The sequence below is a fragment of the Glandiceps talaboti genome, chromosome 21, assembly GCF_964340395.1.
Source record: "Glandiceps talaboti chromosome 21, keGlaTala1.1, whole genome shotgun sequence".
In the NCBI taxonomy this organism is placed as follows: domain Eukaryota; kingdom Metazoa; phylum Hemichordata; class Enteropneusta; family Spengelidae; genus Glandiceps; species Glandiceps talaboti.
Window position 1 is genome coordinate 15,463,804 of NC_135569.1, and position 25,455 is coordinate 15,489,258.

Below are 25,455 nucleotides of genomic sequence, written 5' to 3' on the forward strand. Positions count from 1 at the left end.
CCTATCATAAAATTGATGCTAGTAAAAGAGGTTACACTGACCGACAGGTGTACGTGTCCTATCACAAAATTGATGCCAGTAAAAGAGGTTACACTGACCGACAGGTGTACGTGTCCTATCATAAAATTGATGCTAGTAAAAGAACTTACACTGACCGACAGGTGTACGTGTCCTATCATAAAATTGATGCTAGTAAAAGAACTTACACTGACCGACAGGTGTACGTGTCCTATCATAAAATTGATGCTAGTAAAAGAACTTACACTGACCGACAGGTGTACGTGTCCTATCACAAAATTGATGCCAGTAAAAGAGGTTACACTGACCGACAGGTGTACGTGTCCTATCATAAAATTGATGCTAGTAAAAGAGGTTACACTGACCGACAGGTGTACGTGTCCTATCATAAAATTGATGCTAGTAAAAGAGGTTACACTGATCGATAGGTGTATGTGTCCTGTCATAAAAATGATGCTAGTAAAAGCGCTTACACTGACCGACTTACCATGAATGGTAGCTAGGCTATGTAGCCCACACGAATATAGGGGTACACGAAAATTATGCTAATTAGGTACGGTAATTATAGGTACCCATGTACATGTCCCCTTAGTAAGTTGGTAACTTGATACATCATCTACGTACCTACGTATCTTAGTTTAAAACTTCATACAGGTGAATGTAACATATTGGAAATAGTTTTCAGATAGTAGGAGGAGGTTTAGAGTTGGTTCAACCATTTTGAATCTTGGTACTTCTGCATGTCATTTTGGGCTGTATAGCCTGTGCACTCCATTAGGGAGCCAACATTATTTATGTCGGGGGGGGGGGGGGTTCAGAGGAATTGTTTTGAAAGGCCAGAAAATGTAAGTAAACCCCCCTGCCTGGCTTGAATGTTTTGATTGACCCCACCCCCCCATATGTCGAATGTGTAAGCATTTTCATAATGGCTATGTATATGCAATATGCACTGAAAAAATCTACCAGAAAAAACACTGTGTTAATAAATAACTTGCATAATCGTGTATATATAGGTGTGTTCTGTGCTTCAGTGTTAGCACAAAATGTAAGCAGCCCCCTTTCACTCCCCAGTTTTTGAGTATCCTCCCTTCTAGCTTAGCATTTTTGAGTGACCCCTCCCTCAGGTCATCTCCCTTAGGCAAAATAGACATTTGTCTGGGATCTTTTCCTAGGGTAGCAGTCGTTAATTCGATTTGGAGATTACCAAACCAGAAAGTCTACGAAGTAATTCAATGTCAATCACACTCCATCGAGTCACGAAGCAGGGCGCGAAGCATGCCATATACAAACCATTTCAAGTAATACCGTGAGCCAAAAAGGTGGTTTAGTCATAAATGTACTTTTCTAATGGGCCGATCAATATACAGATTATCCCTAGAATTAGAAATGATCGCGTAACAGATAAAATAAATTGAAACCCAGTCACTGCACGACACATGTACAGAGTTCAGAGGTGATACGTGTCAGGTCAGATGTCTTGAAAGCAGGTGGGGTGGGCATAAAAGGTTATTCTTATCTTGTTTCCGGGTTTTTTTCAATATACTGGTATAATCCAATAGCGATAAACCACCCCCCTGGGAATGGAGTATCAGTCGGTTTTGACTAGTGAACTCAATATATGCACGCTATCACTCGTGCATATATTTCGTTCACTGATCGCAATCTCAAGGTATACCATCCCCAGGGCCTAGTAGGGTGTTTTATTGCTTATATAGTTAGTATGCATGGATGATGTCACTATGGAAACCATATCAGATTAATATGCACTGTTGTTACATATAACTGAGTTCATACCTGTTCATTTGAGACAGCTTTAGTAGCATTGCCTGGTTCTATAGCCACCAGTTGTGAAAGTACTTCTTTGCTTATATTTTGCTGAGTTACCATTATCGATTCTAAAAAAATGACATGTATTTAAATATAATCATACCTATGTACAGCAATATCGAACAGATATAAAAAAAAACCTCAATAAACAATAACACAATACAAAATAAACAAACAAAAACAAACACAGTAAATTACATAGTAAAATACGGTAAATAATACATAAAATCATCAATGGTGAACTATATGTAATATAGCAATGGACAAAACACAGTAAATTACATAGTAAAATACGGTAAATAATACATAAACGTCATCAATGGTAAACTATTTGTAATATAGCAATGGACAAAACACAGTAAATTACATAGTAAAATACGGCAAATAATACATAAAGTCATCAATGGTAAACTATTTGTAATATAGCAATGGACAAAACACAGTAAATTACATAGTAAAATACGGTAAACAATACATAAAGTCATCAATGGTGAACTATATGTAATATAGCAATGGACAAAACACAGTAAATTACATAGTAAAATACGGTAAATAATACATAAACGTCATCAATGGTAAACTATTTGTAATATAGCAATGGACAAAACACAGTAAATTACATAGTAAAATACGGCAAATAATACATAAAATCATCAATGGTGAACTATATGTAATATAGCAATGGACAAAACACAGTAAATTACATAGTAAAATACGGTAAATAATACATAAACGTCATCAATGGTAAACTATATGTAATATAGCAATGGACAAAACACAGTAAATTACATAGTAAAATACGGTAAATAATACATAAACGTCATCAAAGGTAAACTATTTGTATATAGCAATGGACAAAACACAGTAAATTACATAGTAAAATACGGTAAATAATACATAAAGTCATCCAAGGTAAACTATATGTAATATAGCAATGGACAAAACACAGTAAATTACATAGTAAAATACGGTAAATAATACATAAACGTCTTCAATGGTAAACTATTTGTAAAACGAAGGAAAAAAACTGTGACTTTAAATAAAATGTACAGTTCAATTTAGAGTGTGAAAAGAAAAGAGAAGAGAAAAACAACGTCAAAAGACTCATGTTGTTCTAAATGTTTAAAAGTGTGAAAGCTTGGGGAATAAAAGAGTTTAATATAACGGTTAGTGTGAGCAGACGACATCATCAGCCTATCACTTCTGTCAATTCGTCTATTGTCTATTTCCTGTACTAAGTGGGTATGTCTCGTATGTCAGTATCGCGGCGCGTAAGCGATTGTCTTCAAGTCGTTCATGGTAGAGTCTACCGTCCGCTGATTTCTACCGATCACCACCCTGCCTTTCTAACAACTTCATATAATCTCTCTGTCTCTTGTTTCGGAATATTCCCACCCAAGTAATCAATAAATTAAGGCCAAAGAAAAACAGTTGTTTGGTTCCGTTACCCGATCCCACCTAGTTTTTCACGACAACTCTAAACTATTTTTACGTATTCGAGAAAAATAATAATAAAATCGCGAAAATAGTGAAGTCTCGCAAGAAATAGTGGGTGCGGAAACTTACATCAACTTATCCAATCTGTAATGGCTTTACATCTTATAAGAAGAAATAAACAACACAGAGACCATTTGGAAAACAATGGAAAACCTTAACTAGACACTCACACATGAAAAGAAGCATAATAAAATAAAACAAAAAATCTACCCATCCCAGCTATTTTAAAATTGAATGTAATCGGAACCACACAATTTTTTTACGCCTAACTAAAAACTCTGTTTACCACGGCACCATAAAATAATGATAACATATCAGGTTGTACATCACATTAAAAGATCATTTCTTTCTCAAGCAATACATACAGGAGTTCAATCATTACTTATAAATAAACTCAATATGGGTACTATCAAGGACAAGCCCTAACTATTGAACACACATTGCCTGGCCATGAGGGCTATAGCACCCGTTTATTACACCTGAGGGACTGTGAGTTACCAGAATCACATGCTATTTCACGAGGCCGAAGGCCGAGGGAAATAGCTTGTAATTCTGGTAGCTCACAGTCACGAGGGGGCAATAAACGAGTGCTCTTGCCCAAATATAGGCCAGGCAATATGTGTTTTATAATATACCTCATGAAAATCTTGCCCTCTTCTCTTGAGGTTGGCAGACGGCATCATTCTTTTGACCTGCTGTCAAGGCGCGGTGGTCACGTGACCATGTAATAGTTGATGGAACTACTAGTATTTCCCTAGGGAAATAGTCAGTCTATTTTCCTATCACGTGACTGATTCTAGCGAATCATGGCACAGCATTATCACTAGGTATATTATAATGGTAAGTATCAACTCTGACCACTTCTACATCCTTGATTGTGAAATTGTTGGACAGTGGTGTGGATGATGGTGATGATGACGTCATTGTAGCATCTGGTATGTGGTGGTGATCACGCCATTGTAGGACCTTGTGTAGTTCATGGTGATGATGTCGTTGTAGCATCTGGTGTAGTTTATGGTGATGATGTCGTTGTAGCATAGCTACGTGGCACACTAGTTACAGAACATGCCATGTAAGTGTTTGGCTGTTTCACAATCAGTGCTTCACTTATTTTGCACTTTGGGGCAAAAGTGAACTTGAAGGTTTTGTTATCGTAATCTTCATACTATTAGATAGTTTATAAAAGAACTTAATCTAAATTATATTGTTTTAGTCTCTTCAGTATGAATTTGTCAGAAGGGGTGATATACATCCTATTTCAGACACTACATGTATCGACACTACAACTCAAATTCAAGTTTCTATTGTACACTAGGTATGACCTCCTAAAGTACTCTAACACATCAGTAACTTTACTATACATGCAATATCAATGCCCTTATACCAATATTACAAGCCCACTTTTATAACATGGAAAACGTATTTAAAAAGTTATATTTACTTTAGCTTTTCAAAGCTTGGCAATATATATCTCAGAGGCTATGAATAACCTAAAAATTGCCTAAATAGAAACAAAAAACTGCAGATCTGCCGGGGGGGGGGACCCCTTGGACTCCATCACCCCAGAGGCCACTCATTCGTTAAACCAACAATAAGATTCACCAAAATTGGTAAAAAACTTCAAAAACTTCTAGGGGAGACCCCCTAGGACCCCCATGTCCAAGCCTCAAATCAAAGTTCTTCCCTCCACCTCCTACCCCTAGAACCCCCCTCCCCCATAAGAGGTAGACATGTTCCAGTTTCCAATCAAAGTTCTTTCCTCCACCTCTTACTGTCTAGATGCTATGAAACTTTATTTCAAAAATGTTTCAACCTTATGTAGTTGCTTTTTACATGTTAGAGCTGTCTTGTAAAGCTTGCAAATTATTGTCTGAAAGTGTCTGTGAAAAAAACCTCCATGGTTTCTAGGGGGAGACCCCCTAGACCCCCCCCCCCCAATAATTATAAGAGGTAGACATGTTCCAGTCTCAAATCAAAGTTCTTTCCTCCACCTCTTATTGTCAAGATGCTGTGAAAATTTATTTCAAAAATGTTTCAACCTCACGTAGTTGCTGTTTACATGTTAGAGCTGTCTTGTAAAGTTTGTAAATTATTGTCTGAAAGTGTCTGTGAATAGCCTAAACATTGCCTTTAGAAGTAAAAATCCTCCAGGGCTTCCCTCTACAGCTTACTGTCAGATGTTATGGAACTTTATTCATGTGGTCAGTGACTTTTGTCGGTCCAATGGAAAAAAAAATGACACTCCCCCTCCCATCCTCCCAAGCTGGAGAAACTGACCGGTCTATCTGAATGTTTGAGGTCACAATCAAGTTTCGGATTTGCATTTTCAGTGTGTCATCATACCATGGCATAAAAACTGTCAATGATGTTTATTTAATATTGGAAATCAAATATGTATGAAATATGTAGTTTTCTAAATAAAATCTGTGTGTGATAGAACAGCACCTTTTTACTCTCTGCATTACCCTGTGCGAAAACCAAACAGAAAATTGTGGCAACAAAGGTAGGTGTTCAACATTGACGTAAAAAAAATCCGGATATCTCAAAGAAGCAAAGAAGAAAAAAAGTTGCCAGCATAAGCGAAGGAGAACAAAAATAATTCTCAGGCAAGCAGGTGGGAAAAAAATAATGACTCTCCACCAATCACCCAAGCCCCCCCCTCCCAGGATATCGAATGGTCTACCATTAATGTTGGTGATTACGTCATTATAGAACCTGGTGTAGTTGATGGTGATGGTGCACCGGTGACGCTGGTGTAGTTGGTGGTGATGGTGACGTCATTGTAGGATCAGGTGTAGTTATTAATGTTGTTGTTGGTGTTGGTGGTGGTGGTGGTGGTGGTGGTGGTGGTGGTGGCATAGTTGTCTGACCTGTTATAGTTGCAAACTTTCATATCAAGGCGACCCTATTTATTTTTTTCCTTAAAATGGAAAGGTCGGTCGGTTATAAAAAAAGTGTGTGTACATATTTATGATGCCATTATCATACTTTCAACAGTCATGATACCTTACAGATGACAATTAAAATCAGAAGAAAATTTCTTAAACTATCAACAATTTCTTTTATCAAAAGTCAATGAATTCCAATTCTCGCCCAGAGACGAACTTGTTGTCTTGCCATGTATGTTACATTAATACTAATAATAATAATAATAATAATAATAATAATAATAATAATAATAATAATAATAATAATAATAATAATTTATTGTCCAACTCAATGGAAATTTGTCTTGGTTACACAGACTCGCAAAAAAATAACGACACACATATCCGCATTACATTCAAAGTAAGGTACAAAAAGTGGCAAATGCACACAACAAAGACAACATTAAAGGCATTACGTACACTGTACTAGATCACCACATGTCTATCTTGTACATGCTTGGTTAAGCATCCTGATAGCGGAAGGCACAAATGTATTGCCGAATCTATCGGTGCGACATCGAATTGAGCAGTATCTGCTGCCGGACCTTGTCTTAATGAAATTACAGTTCAGTGGATGAGTTTTATCAGCCAGGATGAGTGCGGCTTTGTTTTCACTAGCGTGGCATTATAATTTTCTTCTGATCTGTCCGTAGAGGGCGTCAATGTCATTTCATCATTTTGTCGAATCAAAGAAATGTAGGGTCATGAGAAAATTCACTACAACTATACACATGTTGTCAACTGCGGTATTTGATTTTACTACGATGGATAAACAACGTTAGATATGAGTCATGAATCTACATGTTTAGTATTTTAAAATATATCGTGTCTGAAAAACAATTGTCCCCATGGCGCCCTTTTGTTTCAAATTCATGTAATTTACACATAGCCATGTTTGGACATGTTCAGACATATTATGAGGGAGGAGGGTAGAACAATTTCCAATGTATGTCAAATAATTAAAGGGGCTAGATAGAAGTGGGTAGATAAAAAACTTTAATAATATCCATTTACTGTACTTTGATAATTAAAACAAAATAAACAATTTTGTCACTTATATAGATTATATAAATTGATTTATTACGAAATCCAATTTACTTACTGCAAACATCAGGACAGTCATCACCATATATCTCACTATACACAATTCTGGCGTCTCCTTTAATATCAAGGTCATTGACATTCCATGTGTAGACGTCACCATGACTACAGCAGTCAATGGCAGCAATCTCATCAGCACTTAGAGCTCTAGACCAAATTTGTAGATAAGCTATAGTTCCTATGAGAGCCCGACTTGGGTCGTATCCTCCTCTTAAGGAATCCTGGCCTTGTCCTAGAATCAAAGTCCCACCACCTGTTATGGTCTGACCAGACTGAAAACCCGTGTCACTATTTCTCATTGTACCATTGTCATAAACTGCCCAATCTCCGTTGATAGAATCCCATGTAACACACAGGCTATGCCAGCTACCATCAGCAACGTTTAACGATGTGTATATTACAGTGTTTATGACATATAACTGTAAAGAATTCAGGACATACAAAACTAATTCATCATTATCGGATACAGTATAATAAGATACAAGCGTATCATAACGCCCACTACCATCGCCAACTTTCACCCATGAACACATCGTCATCGCTGTAAGGTTAGGCATACTAGTATTCACAGCTACATCAGTTGTTAGACTTTCTAACTTCAGTGCATTATAACCCTGTGATGTAGTACCTGAAATAGATTAAATATTACGTATGATTACTCGGTGGTTCAGTTAGCAAAGTCTGTGGAATCCCTAGAGCTACAATTATATACCAATATTGTTTGAAATCACGTTTTGTTTACGTAGACAAATTCAAGTCGAAAAAATGTGTCTTTCTTACCACGATTATTAAAATAGACACAACGGAGATAGATAGATAGATAGATAGATAGATAGATAGATAGATAGATAGATAGATAGATAGATAGATAGATAGACAGATAGAGAGATAGATGGGTAGGTGGGTAGGTAGGTAGGGAGAAACGTGCAGAATTTACGGCGAGGGGCTGAGAAGAAAATGGGGGGGGGGCACGAAAATAATTTGAGGTGCAAAGGGGGAGGGGGTTTGAAAATTCTGATTGTCTGAAGGAGGAGGCTCGAAATATGTTGCTCATGATTTGAACAAAATTAAACCTAAGGAGTGGCCATTTACCGAATACATTTGTAAAATATTCTAGTACTCTATGGCTTTCCATAATTTGTATGGTTTGAAATGTTAAGTCTGTAAATGGCCTTCTACGTGTCCTTATTTTCAAAATAGTGCTCATCGTGGGAGGAAGACACTCCCGTTCACGCTCTCCCCACTAGCGATCATGGTGGTGTTGTTCCTCCCCAAATCAACATTGAAAAGGAAAGCCCTGCTGGCTAAGTATCTCCAAGTAGGAGACAGCCGAAAGTGTGATCACTGCTTGCAAATTAAGCCCACATCTGTTTGTAAAGGAATTTGTTTTTATGTATGGACGCTGACAGGAGGGAGTACCGTATAATTGCACATTTAACAATCTCTGTAGCCTTCGGAGAAGACCAAGAACACAATTTCTTGGGTTCATTTCGGAGGGAAGGGTGGCATTTTTTGAAAGAGAAGGGGGAGGGGATACGTATAAAATGTGACCAAAATATTTTCTCCTCAGGCTTCCCCCGGGCTTCCCTTGCCATAAAGTCTGCTCGTTCCCTAGGTGCATACATTTGTATGTAGGTAGATAGATAAGTAGACAGACAGACAGACAGACAGACAGACAGACAGACAGACAGACAGAAGGATAGACCGACCGACCGACCGACGGACGGACGGACGGACGGACGGACGGACGGACGGACAGACAGACAGACAGACAGACAGACAGACAGACAGACAGACAGACAGACAGACAGACAGACAGACAGACAGACAGACAGACAGACAGACAGACAGACAGACAGACAGACAGACAGACAGACAGACAGACAGACAGACAGACAGACAGATAGATAGATAGATAGATAGATAGATAGATAGATAGATAGATAGATAGATAGATAGATAGATAGATAGATGATAAATCACACGGGACCATAGCCTACTTGTAGGCTATCGCTAAACTATTCCGCTATCCTAACTGACATTTTGCAAATTTGAATATGCGATCCGTTCCGTCAAGTCTAAAGGGCCACAACTTTAACTCCACAACTTTAAATTCTAAAATGTGCCCCTTCACCGATTTCGTTCCGTGGCCCTCTCTCAATTTCCGTTCTGTAAAACATGACCTTCCCCCTATTCTGATGTCAAAAACATTGGTTTAAATGCTACCAGATATGAAAATGGACACAAGTTCCAGAATCACTGGTTAAGGACGTTATTCCACTGCCGCCACCACATTAGTCGTTGTTTCCTACTTTTACTACCCAAGTGAATTTGTGTAAAGATACTGCATTAATCAGTAGTACCTATGTTTGAATGTAATTGGTAGAGCTGAAGATCAAGACTAGATGGCAACGCTACAGGCATTATCGGGACTTAGGTCAACACTATGATCTCCCTCATCAAAGCGGAATAGTGTAATGTGGGTAAAATAAATGGAATTGCTAGGCTCGACATACGTGAAAATGTTGTAAATTTTGCGGTTTTTTGCTTGCCAATGGCTTTTATTTTCTGATTTTATCATTTGACGACAGGAGCACTATGATATCACATCATCGGTGCATTTATTTTTCAGAGGCTCGTTAAACGACCCAGTCCAAATATTTCGTCTCAAATAAAATACATTTATTCGAGAGCCCATAGAAAATTTTACCTCCAAGAAGGCGTTTGAGTATCACGACATGCAACTCCACAGTATGCCGTTTTCTGTCCCACAAATAGTACACCGTTAGTTTAGGCTCATTGCACATAGTGCATTTTAAACAGCTGCATTGTGTATTTTCATTTTTTTTAAAAAGCTGACTGATAAAAAAATGACGTAAAATTGTAAGACAATTATGAAATTTCTGGTTTTCCTTGTGATGGTATGACGTCATACGACATGCCTAGTTAATATTCATTAGAAGAATTTAAGGAATGACGACTAAGACATCTTGTCCATTCTTCACCTCTCATCTAACTTTAAACATCCCCTAATCTCACAATTACCATGGGAACCGGAGGAGGGGGGGGGGTGTTGCCGCGACAATTTGCTATCTCTTATAATAATAATAATGTTGGGTTCTTATATAGCACTTTCCCACTCCGTGCTCAAAGCGCTTTACAATTATTACTCCTGGCTCGGACCAGATGCCTTATATTCTGGGAGATTATCACACAGAACAAACACTCAGTCATGTGCAAGCTAATATAAAAGAGGGCTGTTAGGGGTGTTTTAAGAATGGACAAGATGTCTTTATCTGGTCAATAAAGCGAGAATTGTGTACAGCTGAAAGAGAGAAAAGTAGCCAGGGAAAGAAAACATTTTACATCACTACAAAAATCAATCAGTCAATTGATCAATACCACACTAAAAGTAAGTTACCACAAAAATCAATTGATCAATAATTCAATGAAATAATCAATTATTGAAATAAATCGATCGATTGATCAATCAATTACATGCTTGCTGTCCCCTGTGGTTATCTGTCCGATTTTATCACAACTGAACTGATAAGATTTAGTAGTACTATAGGCATGTCAAAATGTCTGTATGTCTGTATGTCTGTGTGGACGAGTGTGTATATATATATATATGTGTGTGTGTGTGTGTGTGTGTGTGTGTGTATATATATATATGTGTGTGTGTGTGTGTGTGTGTGTGTGTGTGTGTGTGTGTGTGTGTGTGTGTGTGTGTGTGTGTGTGTAAACAACTCAAAAACCGCTGGACCAATTGTCAAGATATTTGGTGGGTATATTACCGTCAAAAAACTTAAACTAAAAAAATACTGGGCAGTCCATTTTGAAATTTGACGGGAACATTCTTAGGGGTGTTTAAATTAAGAATTGTTCATGATATGATGATCCCATCAGTGATATGCAAATTAGATATAAAATAGTGTCTTCTTGGTCAAAAATCTATAATTCCAAAACTACTGAGCAGATTGGGCAAGAATTTAATGAGGATGCATCTTAGAGATGTGTAGATGAAGCTGTATCCACAAAGTGATAATCCCATCAGCGATATGCAAATTAGGTCTTAAAATCTAAAGTTTGGTCAAAAACTTATATCTTGACCTGCAACAGAATTCCAAGTGGATGCAATAAATGGACAACCTTGGTAATAATTACTTAAATCTTGTCAACAGATACTAGATACATATGTAGAATGTTTTGGTTAGGTTTGACATTATGTCAGTCATGTTGATATGAAATTAATTTGTTAATATTGTCATTGATTGTTTTCTTACGTTTATTTAGATAGTCACCATGACTACGAACACGTGGCTATTCCATAGGATCAACAATACAAAAAGTGTTTTATCATTATGACCAGACAACTTGTATGCATATTCAAATTCTCACTCTACAATAGAGATAGTTATCCAGCTAAAATATTTGAAATAAAATATTTTCGAAAAGGAGATTGGAAGAGAAAACGGCGCATAAAATGTATTCAAGCACTTAACGTTGATGAGAAGTTTACTGCGTATGTTTCAGAGATAATTTCACTTCGTTAGGGAAAATTAATTTTCTAGCCGTTCTGTACTAATAAACACTTTCAATATTGAGAAATTGATTAAATATTGACTATTCAGAAAGTGAGACCATGTTAATTTGTTGGCTGTTGGTGTATACCAATCTATTATTACTAAGCAACAGTTTCATCCGGGGTATTTTCCAATTCAGCCAAATGGGTAAGAAAAATATTAGCAAAGTTATGTTCACAAAACAGTTCTTATTGTGTTCACTTCACAGAGCAACAGTGGCATATAATCCGCCCTATGTATGATTAATTCGATTCAAGGTATCGCAACTTGATTAAGAAATTCTTCAGGCAATCACTCAAACAAACACGAGTCGATTAACTGTCAGATAATGTTTACAATATGATTGAAATGTCAGAATAAAGCTATCACCGTTGTTATTATGATGAAAATAATATATGGATATATGATGCATACGAGAAAATGACATACGAAAAAGACAATAAAGATGTTGTAGTCGACAGGCAGATATTACCAAATTCAAATCGGAAGAATAGAATTTGATGAACGAAAAGCATAATCTACTTAGAATGGGGTTCCTTTCCAGAAGATGTTATCATCAAACACGAACACAACTTGTTTCAGCAATATAAATGTTCAGCGTGTTACCATGAGCAACGGAGAATATTCAGCCATTTCTCCTCGGTGAAAAGGAGACAACTATTGGCAGGTTATTAGATTTGTTGCGGTTTTAGGTAGCCAAAAAGGCTACCACATATTTCTTGCAATCTGCCAGTAATCTGATATTAATCCTTGAATGTTTAATTCAAACTGACATTACTGCAGAAGCTTTTTCTTTCGCTAACAGAACAGTTGATCAAGCACATCGTGTAAGTATCTATTTTAACTCAGATCAGTTTGACATTGACATATTCGAGAGTTGTGTTAACCAAAAGGTTTTTTAGTCAAAAAGAGTCCGACTGTGCAATCCAGACGTCCGTACATGTGTATGTAATTATGCATCAATTTCAATCAAACCTAGCACAACGATGTATGTATGTATGTATGTATGTATGTATGTATGTATGTATGTATGTATGTATGTATGTCTAAATTGGATCTACTTTTGAGGGTGCTTTTTACGTAGTAGAGAGAAAAAAGTAATAAAATCGCAAAAATTTGTGAATTCTCACGAGAGTAGTGGTTGCGGAAACTGACATCAACTCCAAAAGACAATATAAAACTGTTCTTCCAGCTGTACATCTGATAGGAAGATATCAACACAGAGACCATTTTGAAAACAATGGAAAACGTGAACTAGACATTCACACATGAAAAAAAATCTAACTACCTTACACCCCCACCCCCATTCGAAATTTTAGCATAATCGGAACCACACAAAAATCTATATTAGGCCTAAGACCAGAAAAAAATGGAAAAGTTGTTCAACGGGCAACCTAGCCCATCACATTGGGTAGGTAGGTCGATTTTTTTTTACAATGTTGGAGAATATAAAAGCAAGCCATATATAATGATGGCAAAACATTTCAAGTTAAGTTCATATAAAGTACTAATTATTCACTCATTTTACTCTTGTAATTGTCTGTATGTCAATTTCCATTTGTTCTACAGTTAGGAAATGTACACAATTTACGGCTAAACAAATTTTGTCGCTCCTCACCCCCTCCTGTCAAAAAATGTTAAGATCCGCAAAATGAAACTCCAGAATTATTTTAGCCAACCCTTCTGTCACCTACACTGATAAAATTATATGGTTCATGATACATTGAAATGACAGTCCAAACAAGATTACTATACAAAAGATGTGGATTTCACATGCATAAGGAGATGTCTCGTAATGAATTCTAACCTATAGATGGAGGTACTTTTTAGCCTGCCACCTTCCACCATGTTTTGGGAGAAAGACAATTATCACCTTGATTGCTACTGATTGGGAGGAGACACCTCCAAAGGTGAAAATGTTTTTGAAATAAGACTATGTAGTAGGCCATTTACATGTAGAGACATAAAATATCAAACCATAGACATACTTTAAAGTCTTATGATTCTTGAATATATTGAAATACCGGAAATATACTATACAGTACATATTATCTGGCTATGAAGTCTATTTTGTTGTGGCAAAGCTGTAAGATATTTTGCGGATGGGTACTAGTCTTGGTAAATGACATCCTGAAATTTAATTTGGTTCCAAAAAATCACAAATAAAGAGCAAAACATTTTTTCTGACTATCAGAATTTTAATGATCCGATGATTTCTCACTGAATCTCAGCACCCTTTTCATTGCCGTAAATTTTGCTCATTCCTTTTGTGAAAGTTGGTTATACAATAGCTTAGTTCAATCTCAATTCACTCTTGTATGCATCATCAGAGCCAAGTAAACCACTATATAAGATAATATAATTTGGAATTGACTCAAATGTATATGGTCACATGTATTGTTCAGAAAATATAAAGAAATCCCCTTAGATAAATTTGAAACAAAGTGTGAAGAGTAGTCAATCAGCCATTTTACTGACATGTACGTGAAACCGGCATTGAGGATATATTGCCCATCACCAAAAAATGAAATGCCAAAAAATATGGGTAGGTCGGACCCTTTTATTTTGTCTAGTCTAACATACATTTATTATGGATGCCAGCAGTATATAAAGGGTCAGTTGAGAAGCCATTATCCAAGATATTGTGGATGCCAGCAGTATATAAAAGGGTCGGTCCAAGGTATTCGGGACGATATCATGGAAAGGTTTTTATACAGTCTAAGGGGGACAATTTTTTACCGAAAGAAAGGTCTACCAATGAACAGTTTTCCATTAGACGATGATAATTACCTGTTGTTCAACGAGAAATGTCACCAATATAATTCAATGTAAGTGTTCAATACCCTATGTGGGCCAGACTACCCAAGAAATGCGAACTATGAAAGCCTGTACGTACGTTCAAAAAGCAAAAAATAAAAATATCTCGTGCGCTCGAGATTATAAGTCGTGCTCTCGAGATAATAAGTCTCGAGGTAATAAGTCGTGCGCTCGAGATGGGAGATATTATCTCGAGCGCACGACTTGTCTTGTGCGCTCGACTTATCATTTTTATTTTTTTTACTTTGTGTAGATGGCACATACAGGCTTTCATAGGGAACAAACATTCAAATGTCACAAATGTTGATTTCAGTTGAAAAGGAGTCTAGGTTTCTACCTATATAACATTGTAAGTCAGCCAATCATAGTATTAAGGATTTGGAATTGATTGGTATTGATGCTTTTCCTTCCAATTGTACCTCTGTCAGACCTATCTATATATATAGTGGTCTGATATTGTACAGATCAACAGCGAAGTACTAGGAAGGAAAGCTGCTGGACTTTTCAACTTATAACCATCTCTTCCATGGTTTGAATCTTAGAAATACAATGTTTATCAGGTAATATTATCAATATTTATCTCATAATGTTCTCAGCTTATTTTGTCTATGTTATGATTCTAATTAGTAGTAGATGTATTCTGCTTGTAAATTACGTACCTTTCCTTTGTGGAGATCTTTTACTTTATAGATTTTTCATTTAATCAAATTCAAACTTCTTGAAAGACCGTTTTGATGTGAAAGTAGTCCAAGATTTAAAGCCGCCATTGTATTCATTTACTGCTTGTATTAGGTGAAAAATAACATTATAGCGCAACTGAATACTACATCATTTTTTTTTTACAAATAATTTAAACTGGGATGTTTTTTGAGCGTGCTTGCGTTCTTTTCTTTCCCGAAATAAAGTTTAATAATAATTTGAACTTACCAGGAGTATCTGTTGTTGTAGAGTTACATGTAACAACGAATACACCAAAGCAGATGACAAGAGTAAAACAGGCACGTGCACTGGTATGAAACTTCAAAGTTGTCAAGTCCATTGTTGGTGGTTAGGTAGCGCTCTCTTCACTGAGTAACAGTAATATATAATCCGCCTTATATATGCTATTAATCCCATTCAAGGTATCGCAATTTCGATAATGAATTATGCAAATTTTCACTCAAAGGAACACGTGCCGATAACTGTCAATTACCTAATTAAAAAAATACCATATGATTTAGATGTTAAGGTGATCCTATTTTTATGTTTCTAGTTGCTTTTTAATTAGGACTAGGGGTCGGACAGTCTATTTCTTATATAAAAAAATAAAACTGTAACAACAAAAAAACTTCATATTCCTCTGCATCTCCTTTTCCTCCTCTCTATCTTCTTTTTGCTGGACTCCTGGTAACAAGCCCTCTCCAGCTTCTCTGCACAATTGGCATTCTCAGCCCTTACTTGAATAACTTCTGTCATGAAAGAAACTATTTTGATGACGGAGCTTAAAATTTGGGTCGGTTGGTAATGAGAAACAGAAAAAAAATATAGGGTCACCCTTCGAAAAATAATGGTCTTTGCTGTTAATGATAACAATAATATATGAATATATTATGAATATGATAAAATATTTATAAGCAATTTACTTCGCTTGTCTGCCTACTCCTCATTTTTTAATACCTAATAAATTAAAAGTATGTAAACATATTGAACTGATCAAACGAGCTACTGTTTGAATGTATGGTTTGATAAGTTGGTTCCAGTACAGTGAACTCAGTTCTTGGCATCCACAATATTGTCATGAATGGCTGATCAAAGCAATTTTTTAAACTCTTTTCCTGTTAGGCCTAAAAAATTAATAGTTTGGTCTGGTTACCCTACCCCATCTAGTTTTTCACTGCCGACCCTAAACTAATCCACCTCTTTACCAGATATGGAAGACACAAGACGAGAACATCAGACCAATCCACCTCTTTACCAGATATGGTAGACAGAAGATGAGAACATCAGACCAATCCATCTCTTTACCAGATATGGAAGACAGAAGACGAGAACATCAGACCAATCGGCCTCATTACCAGATATGGTAGGCAGAAAACGAGAATATCAGACCAATCCGCCTCTTTTTTTTAAACACCACAAAATGTTTGAGTTATTTTTGCAGTAATGTATTGAACTCAGTAAAAGTACTAACATATGCATATGGTAGACTGTAATTTTCTATATAGATATGTTGTACAGCTCAACTTTACTTGTGGCTACAATTTTGTATTACAACAACAGTAATTCTTAAAATAAGACTTTTCACATTTTGTTGTTTTTCAAGTACTAGACAAAACGCAGTAAACGTTGTTTTTATTACTTTAAAATACTCAATTTCTGGTCCACGATGTCACTTTAAATTTAACAGTTGTTAAATATAGTCATGAAAAATATTTTACAATTAAAATTTAGCGCATCATGGTACACCACAGCCTTGTCCATCTTATCTCAGCTTGCATAAATATATTCATATTGTACACTGTTAAAGTAGGAAAACGTAATGTAGAATGTGCCTTAGTACACATTTATAGTAGGAAACCTTCAGTGAGAATGTGCCTTTAGTACACTTTTATAGTATGAAACCCTCGGGTAGGATGTGCCTTTAGTACACTTTTATAGTAGGAAACCCCAGGGTAGGATGTGCCTTTAGTACACTTTTATAGTATGAAACCCTCGGGTAGGATGTGTCTTTAGTACACTGCTATAGTAGGAAACCTTCAGGTAGGATGTGCCTTTAGTACACTGCTATAGTAGGAAACCCTCGGGTAAGATGTGCCTTTAGTACACTGCTATAGTATGAAACCCTCAGGTATGATTTGCCTTTAGTACACTTTTATAGTAGGAAACCTTCAGGTAGGATGTGCCTTTAGTACACTGCTATAGTAGGAAACCCTCTGGTAGGATGTGCCTTTAGTACACTGCTATAGTAGGGAACCTTCAGGTAGGATGTGCCTTTAGTACACTGCTATAGTAGGAAACCCTCGGGTAGGATGTGCCTTTAGTACACTACTATAGTATGAAACCCTCAGGTAGGATGTGCCTTTAGTACACTTTTATAGTAGGAAACCCTCGGGTAGGATGTGCCTTTAGTAAACTTTTATAGTAGGAAACCCTCAGGTAGGATGTGCCTTTAGTACACTGCTATAGTAGGAAACCCTCGGGTAGGATGTGCCTTCAGTACACTTTATAGTATGAAACCCTCGGGTAGGATGTGCCTTTAGTACACTGCTATAGTAGGAAACCCTCAGGTAGGATGTGCCTTTAGTACACTGCTATAGTATGAAACCCTCAGGTAGGATGTGCCTTTAGTACACTGCTATAGTAGGAAACCTTCAGGTAGGATGTGCCTTTAGTACACTTTTATAGTAGGAAACCCTCGGGTAGGATGTGCCTTTAGTACACTTTTATAGTAGGAAACCCTCGGGTAGGATGTGCCTTTAGTACACTTTTATAGTAGGAAACCCTCGGGTAGGATGTGCCTTTAGTACACTGCTATAGTAGGAAACCCTCGGGTAGGATGTGCCTTTAGTACACTGCTATAGTATGAAACCCTCAGGTAGGATGTGCCTTTAGTACACTTTTATAGTAGGAAACCCTCGGGTAGGATGTGCCTTTAGTACACTTTTATAGTAGGAAACCCTCGGGTAGGATGTGCCTTTAGTACACTGCTATAGTAGGAAACCTTCAGGTAGGATGTGCCTTCAGTACACTTTATAGTATGAAACCCTCGGGTAGGATGTGCCTTTAGTACACTGCTATAGTATGAAACCTTCAGGTAGGATGTGCCTTTAGTACACTTTTATAGTAGGAAACCCTCGGGTAGGATGTGCCTTTAGTACACTACTATAGTAGGAAACCCTCGGGTAGGATGTGCCTTTAGTACACTGCTATAGTATGAAACCCTCGGGTAGGATGTGCCTTTAGTACACTTTTATAGTAGGAAACCCCAGGGTAGGATGTGCCTTTAGTACACTGCTATAGTAGGAAACCTTCAGGTAGGATGTGCCTTTAGTACACTTTTATAGTAGGAAACCCTCAGGTAGGATGTGCCTTTAGTACACTTTTATAGTAGGAAACCCTCGGGTAGGATGTGCCTTAGTACACATTTATAGTAGGAAACCTTCAGGTAGGATGTGCCTTTAGTACACTGCTATAGTAGGAAACCCGCGGGTAGGATGTGCCTTTATTACACTGCTATAGTAGGAAACCCTCGGGTAAGATGTGCCTTTAGTACACTACTATAGTAGGAAACCCTCAGGTAGGATGTGCCTTTAGTACACTGCTATAGTAGGAAACCCTCGGGTAGGATGTGCCTTTAGTACACTACTATAGTAGGAAACCCTCAGGTAGGATGTGCCTTTAGTACACTTTTATAGTAGGAAACCCCAGGGTAGGATGTGCCTTTAGTACACTTTTATAGTATGAAACCCTCAGGTAGGATGTGCCTTTAGTACACTTTTATAGTAGGAAACCCTCAGGTAGGATGTGCCTTTAGTACACATTTATAGTAGGAAACCCTCAGGTAGGATGTGCCTTTAGTACACTTTTATAGTATGAAACCTTCAGGTAGGATGTGCCTTTAGTACACTTTTATAGTAGGAAACCTTCAGGTAGGATGTGCCTTTAGTACACTTTTATAGTAGGAAACCCCAGGTAGGATGTGCCTTTAGTACACTTTTATAGTATGAAACCCTCAGGTAGGATGTGCCTTTAGTACACTTTTATAGTAGGAAACCCCAGGTAGGATGTGCCTTTAGTACACTTTTATAGTAGGAAACCTTCAGGTAGGATGTGCCTTTAGTACACTTTTATAGTAGGAAACCCTCAGGTAGGATGTGCCTTTAGTACACTGCTATAGTAGGAAACCTTCAGGTAGGATGTGCCTTTAGTACACTACTATAGTAGGAAACCTTCAGGTAGGATGTGCCTTTAGTACACTTTTATAGTATGAAACCCTCAGGTAGGATGTGCCTTTAGTACACTACTATAGTAGGAAACCTTCAGGTAGGATGTGCCTTTAGTACACTTTTATAGTAGGAAACCTTCAGGTAGGATGTGCCTTTAGTACACTTTTATAGTAGGAAACCCTCGGGTAGGATGTGCCTTTAGTACACTTTTATAGTAGGAAACCCCAGGGTAGGATGTGCCTTTAGTACACTGCTATAGTAGGAAACCCTCAGGTAGGATGTGCCTTTAGTACACTTTTATAGTATGAAACCCCAGGGTAGGATGTGCCTTTAGTACACTGCTATAGTAGGAAACCCTCAGGTAGGATGTGCCTTTAGTAAACATTTATAGTAGGAAACCCTCGGGTAGGATGTGCCTTTAGTACACTTTTATAGTATGAAACCCTCGGGTAGGATGTGCCTTTAGTACACTTTTATAGTAGGAAACCTTCAGGTAGGATGTGCCTTTAGTACACTTTTATAGTAGGAAACCCTCGGGTAGGATGTGCCTTTAGTACACTGCTATAGTAGGGAACCTTCAGGTAGGATGTGCCTTTAGTACACATTTATAGTAGGAAACCTTCAGGTAGGATGTGCCTTAAGTACACTTTTATAGTAGGAAACCCTCAGGTATGATGTGCCTTTAGTACACTGCTATAGTAGGAAACCCTCAGGTAGGATGTGCCTTTAGTACACTTTTATAGTAGGGAACCCCAGGGTAGGATGTGCCTTTAGTACACTGCTATAGTAGGAAACCCTCAGGTAGGATGTGCCTTTAGTACACTTTTATAGTATGAAACCCCAGGGTAGGATGTGCCTTTAGTACACTGCTATAGTAGGAAACCCTCAGGTAGGATGTGCCTTCAGTACACTTTATAGTATGAAACCCCAGGGTAGGATGTGCCTTTAGTACACTGCTATAGTAGGAAACCCTCAGGTAGGATGTGCCTTTAGTACACTTTTATAGTATGAAACCCCAGGGTAGGATGTGCCTTTAGTACACTGCTATAGTAGGAAACCCTCAGGTAGGATGTGCCTTCAGTACACTTTATAGTATGAAACCCCAGGGTAGGATGTGCCTTTAGTACACTGCTATAGTAGGAAACCCTCAGGTAGGATGTGCCTTTAGTACACATTTATAGTAGAAAACCCTCGGGTAGGATGTGCCTTTAGTACACTTTTATAGTATGAAACCCTCGGGTAGGATGTGCCTTTAGTACACTTTTATAGTAGGAAACCTTCAGGTAGGATGTGCCTTTAGTACACTTTTATAGTAGGAAACCCTCGGGTAGGATGTGCCTTTAGTACACTTTTATAGTAGGAAACCCTCGGGTAGGATGTGCCTTTAGTACACTTTTATAGTAGGAAACCCTCGGGTAGGATGTGCCTTTAGTACACTTTTATAGTATGAAACCCTCAGGTAGGATGTGCCTTTAGTACACTTTTATAGTAGGAAACCCTCAGGTAGGATGTGCCTTTAGTACACTTTTATAGTAGGAAACCTTCAGGTAGGATGTGCCTTTAGTACACTTTTATAGTATGAAACCCTCGGGTAGGATGTGCCTTTAGTACACTGCTATAGTAGGAAACCCTCAGGTAGGATGTGCCTTTAGTACACTTTTATAGTAGGAAACCTTCAGGTATGATGTGCCTTTAGTACACTTTTATAGTAGGAAACCCTCGGGTAGGATGTGCCTTCAGTACACTGCTATAGTAGGAAACCCTCAGGTAGGATGTGCCTTTAGTACACTGCTATAGTAGGAAACCCCAGGGTAGGATGTGCCTTTAGTACACTGCTATAGTAGGAAACCTTCAGGTAGGATGTGCCTTTAGTACACTGCTATAGTAGGAAACCTTCAGGTAGGATGTGCCTTTAGTACACTACTATAGTAGGAAACCTTGAATCAAATATCGGAGTCAAACTAACCATGACGTCATCAGCCTTTCAATGCTGATTTATGAGACCATCCACCTAATCTTACAGTAAACCTCAGACCACGTGGTTTGAGAGTAAACATAAGTTTCTGGCCAAAGTCTAGCATTTTGTCAAGTGCAAACAATTCACAAGTATCACCTTAACAACAATCGTTCTTAACATAACTCTGGTCCTGGATATTTTCAACTTTGTCGGAAGCTGCTTTCTACACATTTAAGATAGTGCCATTCAACTCTTACATTGATGTATTATTTCGTATGTGAAATTTGAAGGATTTTAAAATCAGACAATTGTTTGTTACATGTGTTAATTTGTTAACAACTTTGGTGTTTTTGTTGTTGTTATTGTTATTGTTGAAAATTAAGGCTATCCAATTGGGTTAATTTTCCCATGATTGAGGAGTTTCAATTTATTTTTCAGGTACACCCCCCCCCCATGACCCACATTATTTTTCGGATACCCCCCCCCAAAAAAAAACAACAACAACGAAAAAACCAAACAAACAAAAAAAAAACTATTTTTTTTCGAGTACCCCTAAAATCTCCCGACCACCCTTTTAACAAGTTTTTGTGAAAGCAGCCTTAATGTCCAAAAACCCCTACTTGACTGGGTTCTAGACTAAATCGTATTAGTAATGTGAATTTAAAAATTCTGAGAGTGAGATTGATCATTTTTTTAGGCCTATAAAATGATCACCGATGACTCAACTGTACACTATTAACCCCGCCCTTTTCATTACCTACGCCGGGGTATCATCAACTTTGTCTTCTGACTTTTGTCCATAATAATGACATTATCCCGTATGAAATAGCTTTCCGCCTTGCTATCCGTTATTTTAGGTCGTCGTTCCTACACGTTTTATTGCAGCTTTTCAGTTTAAGTCGTTTCGTTCGTTGAAGCATGGACTTTCACTTTGAAATACCTGGGACAATAGATTGTTTACACCTTTCATTGTCCAACCTATAAATAGACCACACAACATTGCCGAATATCCATCCGCAGGGATTCCCTTTTCCAACAAAATATAGTCCTTCCTTTCATACTTTAAAAATGCGAAGACAATACAATTCAGTTGAATAATTTTGTATTAATTGATAAAAGAGTATGAATTCAAATAGAATAAACACATACAAATCCATTGATGATACATTTGCCCAAGACAAATATCACTACGCCTGAATCAGGCGACCTCTGACCTGCTGCATAACAAAGCACTCCAAGTTGTGTCAACGGTCACGCATGCATTTATTCATGAGTATTTTAAATGGTGGATTCCCTCAACAAATATACATATTTGTTCCTTTGCATAGCACATTCTTGTAATATTTCCGTAAATAAGATATTGCTGTACTACTGGCACCCTGCAATGCTGTAAATGAACTCGCAAAATGGCGAAACCAGTAATATTGAGTATGGTAAGTTCATCTTTGTTCATTCCACTTAGATTAAAATCCGACGTTACACGTACTGATACTTTACGTGTGTTATGCTATGTCGTGTACTTCCAAATACTTGGATTTTGTTTCTGTAGTCTATGCGTACGCCACATAACTATAATATCACAGATTGTCTACGGTGTAATAACAACTACACCCATTGTTACAGTAAATAAATTCATTCATGTCTTCGGCGCTTTTGCCTTGACTAGTGATTTGGCAACCAGCTGATCGTTGCCAATGTCAACATTCAGTTGGCCAGTTTTCCTACAAAATGTACCTCCCATGATACAATCAAAACCTCCTTCACTAGACTTGGAATGTAACTAGGATAAAATCGCCATAACTTAACATTAATTTTACCCGTGGAAAAAAACATTGGTAACATGATCTTAACTTAAAGTTAAACAACAGTTTTCACAGAAATACATGTAGTTATACATTACAGTATTAATTATGTAAAGAATGGACAGGATTTCTTACAACTATGTATTTTTACTATTACATGAACATTTCTTAGGTACTTGTAGTTCACTACCTAAAATATATTGTAACAACTTACCACCGTGAGAAAAAAACAACAGGCACTGTCAACCATACATGTATATAGTGTCCTACTACTTTTGTACTACTGGATGTGAGTTTTGTGTCACCAGTCATTTGACAACATTTATAACAGTGCTGTACATTTGGTGGACAATTTAGTAAAACTGTAGATAGTATCATAATATGTTCTACTGGCAAAAAATAGAATGGTGTGAATGATTGATTCATCATGATACACTCTTTTAATGTGTTTAATTATGGTGGTAGAAGGGAAAACATTTCTGAATGTGTTCTAGTTATTGACAGATCTACAATGTAGCTAGCTGTGTCTATATTCATACATTGTACATGTACATGTAGATCCTATTAGTGTAAGGGCTACATGCACAATTCAGTTATTGCAACCATACATTTGTCCATGCATTTACACTTCATTTTGAAAGGAACACATTAAAATCCTTTGAGGTAAAAATGTACACAACAGCTCAGACCACTAAATACATGTAGTTAGTGGACTGAGACTACAGGTACATTTTCTGTTTCTAATCCTGAGACTGTCCACTAAATCATGTACATGTAGAAATTAATATCTCTTTTACAGTACTAATACCCCCATTGAGTATTATCTACATGTAACATGCAAACAGATATTAGTCTAGAGGCTTATCGATCATTCTACCATATCATGAAGGTGGGGGTGAAGGGTATCTGAATCAGATTCGAAGCCGCAGATACCATCTAGACTATGTGTAGTTCATGCACAGTGTAGGATGGTAACTCTAAAGTTATATATTCATGTATATATTATTGTATTCAGGATTGTTTTCAAGAGATTTCTGATACTTGCTGGTGTCCTCATTAAAGCAGGCCAGGTTTCAGGAGATGTCACATGACATCAATTTTGTACTGTATCTGTAGGCCTTATGTCTACTTCTGACAAGGGTTATGTCAGTCATGAGTCAATCAATTATAGGTCGTCATCCTTCTTTAGTCAAGTCTTAGACTGTAACTTTAATAGATCTATCTATCTATCTATCTATCTATCTAATAAATTTATATAGCGCCAAATATCCAAAGAAAACAATGTTCAGTGGCGAACGAATTAGATATATATATCTCGTCTTGTTTAGCCCTATCAGACTTCTAAACCACTGTATATTGTCTTGAGTAAGATACATTGTATGTCATGTTGTTCAGTCCTATCAGACTTCTAAACCACTGTAAGATATGTTGTGTTGTTCAGTCCTATCAGACTTCTAAACCACTGTAAGATATGTCATGATGTTCAGCCCTATCAGACTTCTAAACCACTGTAAGATATGTCATGTTGTTCAGCCCTATCAGACTTCTAAACCACTGTTAGATATGTCATGTTGTTCTGTCCTATCAGACTTCTAAACCACTGTAAGATATGTCGTGTTGTTCAGCCCTATCAGACTTCTAAACCACTGTAAGATATGTCATGTTGTTCTGTCCTATCAGACTTCTAAACCACTGTAAGATATGTCATGTTGTTCAGCCCTATCAGACTTCTAAACCACTGTAAGATATGTCATGTTGTTCTGTCCTATCAGACTTCTAAACCACTGTAAGATATGTCATGTTGTTCTGTCCTATCAGACTTCTAAACCACTGTAAGATATGTCGTGTTGTTCAGCCCTATCAGACTTCTAAACCACTGTAAGATATGTCATGTTGTTCAGCCCTATCAGACTTCTAAACCACTGTAAGATATGTTGTGTTGTTCAGCCCTATCAGACTTCTAAACCAATGTAAGATATGTCATGTTGTTCAGCCCTA

At 37.3% G+C, this 25,455-nt stretch overlaps 1 protein-coding gene across 1 annotated transcript; it reads right to left on the reverse strand.

The window, feature by feature from the left end:
* Nucleotides 1-7,363: 7,363 nt before the first annotated feature.
* Nucleotides 7,364-10,177, reverse strand: LOC144451300 (neuronal pentraxin-1-like). Its single transcript, XM_078142103.1, has 2 exons — nt 10,081-10,177; nt 7,364-7,998 (listed from the first exon to the last, which is right to left on the reverse strand). Exons 1-2 carry the CDS (start codon nt 10,175-10,177, stop codon nt 7,364-7,366), a joined length of 732 nt encoding a protein of 243 aa, XP_077998229.1.
* Between the last annotated feature and the right edge of the window lie 15,278 nt (nt 10,178-25,455).